The sequence below is a fragment of the Nicotiana tomentosiformis genome, chromosome 7 (assembly GCF_000390325.3).
Source record: "Nicotiana tomentosiformis chromosome 7, ASM39032v3, whole genome shotgun sequence".
Lineage (NCBI taxonomy): Eukaryota > Viridiplantae > Streptophyta > Magnoliopsida > Solanales > Solanaceae > Nicotiana > Nicotiana tomentosiformis.
This window is the reverse complement of record NC_090818.1, coordinates 119,234,134-119,246,782: the sequence shown is the minus strand read 5'-3', so window position 1 is coordinate 119,246,782 and position 12,649 is coordinate 119,234,134. Positions and strand designations below refer to the sequence as shown.

The 12,649-nt window shown below is 35.9% G+C and overlaps 1 protein-coding gene across 3 annotated transcripts; it reads right to left on the bottom strand.

Moving 5' to 3' along the window:
• Positions 1-2,137: 2,137 nt before the first annotated feature.
• LOC104109368 (membrane magnesium transporter) lies at positions 2,138-8,111 on the bottom strand. 3 transcript variants are annotated; one of them, XM_070179708.1, is made up of 5 exons: positions 7,858-8,096; positions 7,727-7,779; positions 7,520-7,620; positions 7,362-7,436; positions 2,138-2,585 (listed from the first exon to the last, which is right to left on the bottom strand). In XM_070179708.1, exons 1-5 carry the CDS (start codon positions 7,928-7,930, stop codon positions 2,495-2,497), a joined length of 393 nt encoding a protein of 130 aa, XP_070035809.1. In that variant the 5' UTR covers positions 7,931-8,096; the 3' UTR covers positions 2,138-2,494. The 3 variants fall into 3 exon arrangements, with proteins under 3 accessions (XP_070035809.1, XP_033515377.1, XP_009616943.1); XM_033659486.2 differs by having other exon boundaries at positions 7,263-7,436; positions 7,858-8,075; XM_009618648.4 differs by lacking the exon at positions 7,362-7,436 and having other exon boundaries at positions 7,858-8,111.
• Between the last annotated feature and the right edge of the window lie 4,538 nt (positions 8,112-12,649).

Sequence of the window (12,649 nt, the reverse complement as noted above, 5' to 3'; positions counted from 1 at the left end):
TTTTATTATTGCAAGTCTGGTAACTCAGGGACTAACGGTAGACTCGAGCTATATTCCAGTGTCTTGCCTGGCCCTGTCTATATAATGTAAGTAGTAAGCTACCCACAAAGCCAAGTTTTAACTATTATATCTGTCTCATCTAATAAACAAGTACCAAACTATAATTCAAGTACTTGCAATACCCTGCCTACAACATTGCTTGTACCATAGCCAAGGAACCAAATTTGAAAAGGTTTGATGATTTGATTGTTTAAACAGAGACGGGAAGTTTTGTGATTCTGTTACATTGATTAAAATTCCCAAAATTAAAGTATAATGATCTACGAGGGAAATTACTTTGTTAGTTGGTCAAGGAAAGGTGGTAGTGTAGTTTGTTGAATTCCATTAAAAGATGTTCTTACATGCGCTTTGCCATTGGCATTTAGTATCATTTAGTTAGTACTCGTGATAGATAGCATACCTGTGGTTTTCCTTAAAAATCTTGTCTGCTCATCATCAATTTCTTGCTGTTTATAGTCCAGACTAACAGTTTTTGATGCTCTCTTAAAACCTTGTGGAGTAGTAACTTTTGTTGCGTTCATAGGTATGCTGAAGGCAGTTTTTCTTTATTGTTTCAGAAAGACAAATAGCTAAACAGTAATTGCTCCAAGTAGGAGAGAGCTACCCTTTTGGCTTTTTTACTGTTTCAGTTAAGCATCTCTCTTTTTGTATAGTTTCTCGGTTGTAACGTTCTCTCCCGTGTGCTCTCAGTTACTTCTGCTGTTTTAGAAGATCAAGTTGTGAGGTAACACATCATAGCTCAGCTATGCAAGTTTTGCAAATGGAGCTAAGTTTAGAGGGGTTTATGTATTATTCCCTTTGTTTATTAAATGTTCTGTAGGATTATATTTTCATGCTAGAAGATTTGTGTAAGGGATTTTTTTCTTTTAACTGTATACTCCCGTAAATTGCATTCCCGGTCTACTTGCATAATCTTGCATCATTATCCAGCTATTGTTATAGAATTTTGAGTAGATGTTCTCAGTTATTCATGAAACTCAAGGCAACTAGAGTCGTTTATTTTATTCATGTGATCCGGGCATGCAAGTTTGTTGGACTGGCCGAACTAAGCTGTATGATAAGAACAAGAAGGGTCAATGTTATCACCAATTGGGTATAAAGCCAATGGATGGGAACTGAATAGATTTCTTTCTACTGTGGCCCCTCTATCCCTTACTGGAATTTATTGTGATTTTACTAAAATAGGGGGTGATATTTCATTCCAACAGCTAGGATGGTTGAGAGAGGGGAAGGTGCAACTTGTGATTTATAGGCATAGTTGAGTTATTTTCCGTTACAAGAGAGTCATATTATGATTTTGATGCAATAAACTGAAAGGTGGATAATAAGAAATATAATCCAAATCCACCCAAGACCTTCTTTGCTCCCCATTTTCCTTCAAAGTGAGTGCTGAAAACAGAAAAGTACCTTTCTTTAAGTTTTGCACTTTGACCCTTTCAGTTCTTCAAGGTTCAGAAGTAGAAAATATAACGCCTTTTTGAAAAGTTATATGGTCTTCAACAGGGGTCAAGTTCATTTACGTGGCCAGATGCAAAGTTTAGTTTGTATACATATAGTATTGTTACTTTAAATACAATGCTTGTTTTGATTGTTATTTAAATTTTATTGTATCATATCGTTAAATCTATCATTACGTAACGACGAAAAGTGACATTATGAAACAACTGGTATGTTGTGGTCGCGTCGTTATCTTTTTTTTTTTCCTCTCATCTTGCCCTTCCTTATTATTAAATAATCTTATTTTTTTCTATACCTTACCTTTTTATATAGTAATTTTACCTCGTACCTTACTTTTTCTTTATAATAATGCAAGTTCATTTTTCATATTGTTGGTGCATAACATCATAAAACGACGGCAAATAATACAATCTATTCAAAACATTGTATATATCAAAACGATAATCAATTGGTAGCTTCGTACGACAAATAGTATGATTGATCTTTGTTTAATCACTTACAAAATTTGCAAAAAATATGCATCATCTTATCGTAGTTGCGTGATTACATATATTAGCTTGACAAGAATATAGACATCTGGAGACCTATGTCGTTTTAGAAAATGAGAGCTAGCAGAAAATAAGGAGATATAGATCATTTTCTTCATTCAACAACAATAATGTCCTTCTTAAAGAGGGTAAAGAACATAACTCCTGAAATTATGAAAAACAGGGTAATTATATAGTTCCAGTGCTGAACTATTCTGAAAACTAACATACAAATAAAATCTAAGCAAACAAAAATGGAAATATGTAACTGAGAAAAACGTCTTTCCCTCTGCCCTCTGACAAGTACATTCAACTAATGCTGCTCAAGTAATGGAATCAGTTCAATATCAAAACTATCTAAAGCAATCCTTGAGATAATAGAGAAAGATGGGGCTGGTTTGGAGGGTGACAATTTGTTGACTTCATGAATGCCGAAACTGTCCATCCCATCACTTCAATTTCAAGTCAGCTTCCAGAGGAAATATCTTTCCGCGGTGATTAAAGATCATGAAATCCAGATTGGCAGGCAAAGCGACCACCCTGCAAAATAGAGATACATGAGATATCTAATAATATAGACATATCTTGAACACCATAAGGGCAAATGAATTGACTTTTGCTACCAATTCTCACTGAGCTATACATGAAGTTAAACACCAGAAAGGTAATGAAATGTTGTCCAAAAAATAAAAAAGAGCTTTAGCAACTAAAGAAACAACAGAGCAGTAGTGCAGTAGCTTTTCCACTTCATTAAATGCCCTGAAAATATGAACTATTTCCTAGAATTTAAAGGAGGGTCATGTAATCCAAATCTGGAGAAACCAGGAAAAGTACATAAAAGCTTTCGCTGACTTGTTGTTCAGCGCTCCAGTTGTTTTCTATTATAGATGCCCTACAGCCACAAAGACATCAAACACATGGTAACCATCACCAAGAGAGTTGAGAAACAGTCTTTTCTTAGGTCAGGCTTGACTTCACTTTTCCTCAACTTATCACCTGTCATCAAACCTCCTACCCCGGATTTTTCAGTCAATTTGGAATAAACTCATCTCTAGGCTTCACATATTCGTAACAAAGACCCATCCATCCGCTTATGGATTCCATACCACCCATACGTGCTCTCCTTCTCTCGCCCTCCCTCACATTGCCTTTGCATTGCAAAGGGTCTATGCAAAAAGATAACAGGCTGCTGCATGTATAAGTCCAAAAGAGCCCTCACAATTCCAGTACCCAAATTTTCTAACAAGTCAATATCCAACTATATTTTCTAAATATCAAATATGCTTCCCGTGATCTCTCTCTGCATCATATTTTTCTTTACATTGCTTACCCAAAATCACTGAAAATAAACCTATGCAAATTGGATTTGACTTTAAGAAAAACAACCATCTGCCACCCAGGACTTGGTCTAGTGGTAAGAGTGCATCATATGCACGTCATGGGTTTGAGCCTGGTATTTAGGTGGAGAAGGGTAGAGGGGCAGGCTCATTACCCATCGGGTTTCAATCTGGCGCCACCCTTGGGATTTCTCAATTATAAAAAATAAAAAAAGAGAAAGACAACCATCTGCTCATCTGTACTTGGGTGTTAGGGAGTATAAACAAGGGTTTATACGCCATGCACGGGTGTGGATAAAGAAGTTAGTCCTACCACATCAACATGGTAGTGATAGAAAGGATTCTGGGAATTTTTTGAAAATGAGGATAAAAAAGCTAGACCAAGAGAGAGACATCTTAGACTTGTTCACAGGAAAGACCTAGAACTAGTGAATACCTTTAAAAAGAGGGAAGGTTAATATTGCATGTCTTTATCCACAAGAGACTGAATGGATATGGAAAAAGGTCAAGGGATCAACAACACAAGTCATAATTTGAGGTATCCTGCGGTAGATATAAGTAGGAAGGAGTCATCACAAAATTATGACTTATGGATAAAGTTACAGATATAGAGAGAATTAATGATATTGTCTTATTAAAAGTAGGGATGGAAAATGGGGTAAGGCAGGGCGGGGCAGGGCAAGCCTTGACCCGCTAAGATTTTGACCCGCCCTGCCCTGCCCCATTTAGCATTTTCAAAATTTTGCCCTGCCCCGCCCTGCCCCATTTAAGTTTTTTTTTATCCTATCCCTTTTTTCTTTTTTTATCCCACTATCCACAGTAACAACCCCTTAATCCTTAAAAATAACAGCTTCTCTGAATTTTCTTCTTGCAGTGAATAGGGTCTTTTTTAGAAGAGTGTCATCGTCATTTCTAGAAGTAAGAAACTGGAACAAATTTGTAGTTAAATCATCCCTGCCATTCTTATTTCTTCATCTTACTTATGAATAGCATGATAAACTAGAAATAAAAACTTAATCCCTCACAACTTTTTAGCTACACTGGCATCTTGTTCTAGATATATACAATTGGGTTGTGATGATTGAAACTCTTGCATTTTGATTTGATTTTGGTTTAATTTCTAAAATTATTAGTCTAAAAATATGAAGATATATTAAAAAGTGTTTGAATTAATTTTAAAGTAATGAAACATTAACCAAGTCATAACCATACATAAGGGTAGGAAAATTTAAGCAACTAAATCAAATGGTAATAGCCCATATATCACAGGCATCTCGTTAATGGCCCAGTTTTTAGCCGGCAAATCAAACCCAAACCTGCCCTGCCCCATTAAAGTTCTTCAAAATTTAAGTTTTACCCTGCCCTGCCCCGCCCCGCCCCATTTTAAAATTCCCCTGCCCTGCCCCGCCCTGCCCTTGCCCTGCCCCATTGCCATTCCTAATTAAAACCAGTGCGGCAAAAGAATACAATCAACCTCATTAGTGTCTATATTCTTCAAGTAGGATTAAATGAGAAAACTGAAAGCAAATTGTCTCTACTCTATACTTCGCAAAGGCGCAAACTGCATTATAAGGAAACCAATACTAAATTTCGGAAAAATATAGGTGTGTCCAAGTATCAAAATTGACCAAAACCTACTTTAAAGAGGGAATCACACTTGATAACATTTAAAAGTAGGTATCACAGTCAATTAGACTTCATCCTTGCCAAAACAATTGTCCGAACCAGGCGTAACTCTAAACACCCAAAATAGACGGGCGGCTCTAGATGTGAAGCGAAAGTGTGGGGCAAAACAGAAGGACAGCTGCAAGCACCGAGGATTCTATGGGGGATACTAAATGGTACACACCAAATTGCATTTAAGGACAAGTTATTGAAGGAGGCATCATCGGAGTTAGAAGCTAACACAGTTATCCAGTGGAAGAAAATGAATAGTTGCATTAAAATGTAGCAAGTGTATAGCTATATCTAAAAGTATAAGATCTCGACCACAGTAATTGTGACATTGGAATGATAAGATGCAAGGCTAACAAAGGAAAAAAAAAAGAGTGGTATAGGAAGTTATCAACAGCAGTAGATGGAAAACCCTTTGAAAAACATAAGAGAGTGAAGAGAGAAGACAAGAAGGCTACTGACAAAGCCCGTGAAAAATCCTTAGACGACTTGTACTAAAAGCTAGATATAAAGAAATGTATAAGCTAGCATGGCTGAGACTGATGAGGGGTAAATATTTGAACAAAGTTGTATTAAAGACGATTCTCAACAAGTTATAATAGGAGGTAGTGAAATCAAAGAAAGATGGAGATAGTAGTTCGATCACTTGTTCAACAGAAATCACAGGGATAACTTTAAAGATTTATACATCCATGACAAAAAAAAAAGTTAGCTCACTCGAAGCATTGTGTCCCCTAAAGTAAAGGATGCCATGAAATATGAGAGTCAGAAAAGCATGTGGTTGAGTGGTTCAAATGGTATCCTTGTGGAGGTTCTGAAGTGCCTTAAAGAAGTTGTAGTATGACTCACCAAGCTACGAATTTTGTTTTAAGGAGTGAAACAACAACAAAAGAACATACCAAACGAGTAGCGAAAGAGTGTACCTTACTTCTGATAAATAAATCCGAAAGATATATTTAAAGTTGTTCAAACTTCGAGAAAAGAAGATAAAGCAAACATTTAGGGATATTACAAGAGTGACAGAGAACTAGTTTGGATTAATGCATGTTAGATTACAACAAACGCTACATGCAAAAAAAATTATGGAAATTTATAGAGAGACTATATTTTTGCTATGAAATTTATAGGGAAAAGGAGGATTTCCGCATGATATTCATTGGCCTAGCCCTACCTCCAAACTAGCCGAGGAGCACTTCATGCACGAGGTAAGCCCTAGTTATTCATTGACTTAGAGAAAGAAAATGATATAGTGCCACTAGAAGTCTTGTGACCAGAGACAGATCCATGGTTTTACTTCTATCGGTTCATGACTCAGGTTCCAACAACTGAACCCATCACCTTGTTTAAGTTATAGGATCATACTTCATAGTTCAATATTTTCAACAATTCCATTGAATTTTATATATATAAATCGAGGTCTAGCGTAAAAGTTATGAGTTCAAATGAACCCACATCTAAAGTTCATGACTCAGGTTCCAACAACTGAACCCATCACCTTGTTTAAGTTATAGGTTCATACTTCATAGTTCAATATTTTCAACAATTCCATTGAATTTTACATAGATAAATCGAGGTCTAGTGTAAAAGTTATGAGTTCAAATGAACCCACATCTATAAGGCTGGATCCGGCCTTGCTTGTGAGTGCTTGAGAAAAATGGAATTTGTGTCAAAATATAAATGCATAGAGGATATGTACAAGTGAGCATTCACAACTGTGAGACAGTAAGAATAGAGAGGCTATATTTTTGCTAAGAAATAGATGAAATTTTATTAGGAGAGGAAGGAGGATTTATACATGATATTCATTGAAGGCTGAGGAGCACTTCATGAATGATGTAAAGTCCTAGTTGGTCATCGACTTAGAGAAAGAAAAATGATATAGTGCTAGTGAGTGCTTGAGAATAACGGAATTTAGCACCCAAGGGTGTGGCCTAGTGGTCAATGAAGAGGAAAAAGAACCATGAGGTCTCAGGTTCAAAACCCTGCAAATGCAAAACACACTAGGTGATTTTCCCGTCCAACCCTTGGTGGCTAGAGTTACACGGCACCTGATTTGCACGCAAGTTGGCCGTACACCATGTCATAAAAAACAAGAATGGAATTTGTATCAAAATATAAATGCATAGAGGATATGTACAGGCAAGCATTCACATCTGTGAGATAGTGGCAATAGGTATTTCCATAACTGTGGGTCCAGTGCTTTTACCAATGATCTATATCCCCTCAGGTCTCTAGGACACCAAAAAATTCCATTACCAAGAAACAATGAAAATGATAAAAATAAACAAGCCCCAACAACAACAACCACTGTGCTTCAGTCCAAACAAGTTGGGGCCGGCTATATGAATTCTCCTTGACTATGCTATTCCATCCAAAACTCCTGTCGGGCAAATATTTTATAAATGCAAATAAAAATTACTGGAAAATACATAAGCCCCAATTTAAAAGAATGGATTGAAGTACCTGTTTTCCTCAGATTGAGGATGGATTGACTTGAATTTTCCAGGAGCAGCAAGTGCAGCCCACAAGCATAATACTAAACTAACTATCAATTCCATCACAACCTGCACATCATTACCCAATACATAGTAGATCAATCTAAAGATTCAATTTTTATCAACAGTGGCAATTCCGCAAATTCAAACAAAGACTAATAAATGAAAAAATTACGTTGATGGGGGGACCAGAAAACTCTTCCTCGGTAATCTTGAGCAAAGCTCTATCTGAAATTCAATAAAAATTGAATCTTTAGATAAACAAATAAAAAGAGGAGAAAAAATAAAGGCAAAGGGGATTATTACATTGGACAGTGGAATAGGCAGCGTGAGAAAGAATTAGAACGCCGATGACGCCAACGAGGAAACCGGCACCCATCTTGGTCGGAGAATAGATCGGCGGCCGGCGAGGGAGAAATTCGGACGGCGGAGATCAAGAGAGAGAGCTTGATTGGTGGTGTTTGTTTGGCTTAGCTGGTTGTACTTCGAAGATTTAGCAGCTAGAGTGGATCCGTATTCTAATTGGATCCTATACTTACACAGTTACACCCGACGTAATTATTAGTCAGATAAAAGGCACAGTACTAAGTTTATTGCAGCATTAGTCCCTGTATTTTCACTATTTATTACCAACAGAATAAACCTAAATAACCATCCGTCAAATCAATTAAACTAAAAAGAGTCGACAGATATATAATATATGAATAATTCGTTTATTATACAAGTCTAACATTATGTAATAAATATATAATCTATGTACACCGATTAAATTAAGTAAATAAATTTGGCCAAGTAAAAATCTCTTTTTCTCTTTTTTTTTTTTATTTTTTTTATTTCTTGTTTTTCAATGACTCATCAGTCAAGTCATGTTCTTTTTTTCTTCTTCATTCAAGTCATGTTAAGATTATGATTTAGAAGTAAGAAAAAAAGAAACTGTCCCTCAGCACATGTCTTAGGGGATTTTTTTCACTTTAAGTACAATACAATAGTTATAATTCTTCGATATCAACTTAAATGGGTAAGCATTAAGTTTTAAGTGAGTATTAACGACATTATAACATGGCCGAATATAAATTTTGATAACAAATTTTTTTACTTGAACATATCCAAATCATATCTAGATGTACACTTTTGGAATTCATGCTTTTCAACAATGTTCGCTATTTTGGTGCTCATATAATCTAAAGCTAAATTAGTTCGACCTTACTTACTAACTTTAATTCACTAAAGTTACGAAGTATACTTGTTTGATCAGTTTAATTTAATTTTTAAGGAGAAATAGAATAAGGGCGCATATCTTAAGCATCTTCACTCTAATTAGGCTTAGAGAAATGTCACGACCCAAACTGTAGGGCCGTGACGGGCACCCAGTGCATAACTCAATCGAGTACCAACGTAATGTATCCTTCTTATCATACTATCATGGGTAAGCGAACCGGAAAGGTCGTCATGAGATAACTAGAATTAAACATAAGAGAATACTCCACATAGGATGACCTAACATGATATAGAAGTTTATGCATGCGACATACGGCCCTATAAGGCCGACGTGATCATTTGTATACTCAAAACATAGGCCAAGAAGATCATACAAGTATCCACATACATGATATCTGTCTACAAGCCTCTACGAGTACATAAATATCATAATGTTCGAGATATTGCCCCGCCATACCAATTAATACATGTCCAAATCATACTGACCAGATAGGCAACTCTAGATCAAGTGGAGTGCACTAACACCTTCCGCTGAGTTGATAGCCTACTAGGAGGACACTCAACCTGTCTACCTGCGGGCATGAAACGCAACGTCCCCAGGCAAAAGGGACGTCAATACAAATAAAGTACCGAGTATGTAAGGCGTGACAGTAGTATGTAAAAGACATGAAAGAAACATGGAGTAAAGAACTCAACCTGTAATTCTGAATAGCTCTGTGAATCATTAAAATTTATAATGTCATGCATGTGCGTATAAATGTCATACCATGCATAGGTATATGTGTACATAATATCATCAAGCCTCTAAGGGCATCCAATCATATCATCTCAGCCACTATGAGCGGAATCATCAACGTATACCAGCTGATCAGTTGGTGGTGCGTATATAATGCCATAACCTTTTTTCATATCCCATATACATATAACATACGCGTATATAACGCCATCTGGTCATGGGTCAATGCACATGTATAAATGAATGCAAGGCATAATGAAGTAAGTCAATAAGATTTCTCGGAATGTCATAAGATCAATATGCCTTCGGTTAATATCATGAAATAAACTTTATCAACTTACGTATTTTCTGAGACCCGTGAACAGACGATAGAATAATATGACACATGGGGAATCAAGAACATAGGCACCCATAGTACTTCTAAGAATAGAATCATTTGTGAAAGTTGTGTACTTGCTCGTTTCGTTGCATCATATGGATCATGCCAAAAGGAAAGAAGGGATAGCCTTAACATACTTTTGCAATCTTCTCTCCAATCGTCAACCCAGCTCAATACGATCTTCTTACGTCTACAATGAGTACCTCGACTTCGTCGTCATCATACAAGCATTGTAATTCTCATATTTCAAAACTAATATTCTACAAGAAAACGGAAAGCACCTCCCCTGTTTTTACTACATCCCATAAGTTACTAAAAGTCACCAAACAGCCCAAACAACAATAATATAATTCATAATAAGCTCTCTGATTACTTCAACAACCATTTTGAGCGGCAAACTCGATTTACAATTAACAAAAAATATACTTTAATCCAATTCATTTTCCATGAATCGACTACAACTTGCATAACATCATACTTATGCTTACCATATCATTTTCATCCCAAAACATCACAAGAATAATCTTCAAAAATAGTCCACATGCCTAGCACTTTAACCTTTATCGCCAACCTCTTGTTTTCACGTTGTCTTCTTTAATCCACCGAATTAGCATATAGATAAGCTTAACAACAGCAGCCACAACATAATCAAACTATTTATAACAATTTTCAGCCACAACCAACCCTATATATAGCCTCAACACAGCCCCCAAACCCCCCCCAAAAAAAGATTCCTTATGCCATGTCAATTACTATCTTGAAGATTTTAACTCAAACAACTCAAACAATACATGATTAACTTTAAGCACAACCAAGAACATGATTTACATACCTTAGGCTTAAAATTTCAGCCATAACAATATATATATATATATATATATATATATATATATATATATATATAGCCTTAAAACAACCCAACAAAAGATAACAATAACTCTTTCCCTTTCAAGTGTTATCTTATAATCTTCATCCAATAACTTAACTAACACATAGATAATATTAATCCCAAGAAATAGGGTATTATATATACCTTAAAGAATCTGTAAAAACATGAACCAAAACTTTTCTTATTTTACAACCACCCTTAATCACATCATGACACCATAGAGACTCTCTTCTTCACTTAGGCTAACTTTTGATGATGATTTGAGTTGATTTCCCTTCAGTTTGGTTTTTGGGATCTTGGAATATGTTAGGGAGGGTTTTGGAGAGCTGTTAGATGAAATTTGGGTGAGAAATGACCCGAAATGAGTTTGAAACACCTTTAAAAAAGAAAGTAAGGTCGGAGGTCGTCTCAAGTGGGTCCCAACCGAGCTACCTCCCCTGTTTTTACTACATCCCATAAGTTACTAAAAGTCACTAAACAGCCCAAACAACAATAATATAATTCATAATAAGCTCTCTGATTACTTCAACAACCATTTTGAGCGGCAAACTCGATTTACAATTAACAAAAAATATACTTTAATCCAATTCATTTTCCATGAATCGACCTACAACTTGCATAACATCATACTTATGCTTACCATATCATTTTCATCCCAAAACATCACACGAATAATCTTCAAAAATAGTCCACATGCCTAGCACTTTAACCTTTATCGCCAACCTCTTGTTTTCATGTTGTCTTCTTTAATCCACCGAATTAGCATATAGATAAGCTTAACAACAGCAGCCACAACATAATCAAACTATTTATAACAATTTTCAGCCACAACCAACCCTATATATAGCCTCAACACAGCCCTTCCCCCCCCCTCCAAAAAAAAAAAAGATTCTTTATGCCATGTCAATTACTATCTTGAAGATTTTAACTCAAACAACTCAAACAATACATGATTAAATTTAAGCACAACCAAGAACATGATTTACATACCTTAGGCTTAAAATTTCAGCCATAACAATATATATATATATATAGCCTTAAAATAACCCAACAAAAGATAACAATAACTCTTTCCCTTTCAAGTGTTATCTTATAATCTTCATCCAATAACTTAACTAACACATAGATAATATTAATCCCAAGAAATAGGGTGTTATACATACCTTAAAGAATCTGTAAAAACATGAACCAAAACTTTTCTTATTTTACAACCACCCTTAATCACATCACGATACCATAGAGACTCTCTTATTCACTTAGGCTAACTTTTGATGATGATTTGAGTTGATTTCCCTTCAGTTTGGTTTTTGGGATCTTGGAATATGTTAGGGAGGGTTTTGGAGAGCTGTTAGATGAAATTTGGGTGAGAAATGACCCGAAATGAGTTTGAAACACCTTTAAAAAAGAAAGTAAGGTCGGAGGTCGTCTCAAGTGGGTCCCAACCGAGCTGCTTGCGCAATCGCGCAAAAAATATGGATATCTTTCTACTCCGATATCATATCGACGAACGGTTTACAGCGTTAGAAACTAGATACATGGAGCTTTAATTCGATATAAAGATATCCTTGTAACTCTCAATACATTGGGAGGAAACTGCCTCGCAACCTGGCATATAAACCTGCCAGTTTCTCCGAAGTGCGTCGATGTGACTTGGCGACCCTACTTTAAAAATCCATATTTCTCTACCTCGATATTGTATGAATAAATGGTGTAGACCGTTGGAAACTAGGTTCAAATACCTTCATTTTGGTATGATATATGTCCCAAAATGACATCATAAAGCTTACGAATTAATTTCTTAAAACGGCTCGTTACAAGGCAAATTTTAGCTCGATTTTTCCGCAACTTAAATCCGATTTTTCCCAAACTTTATATT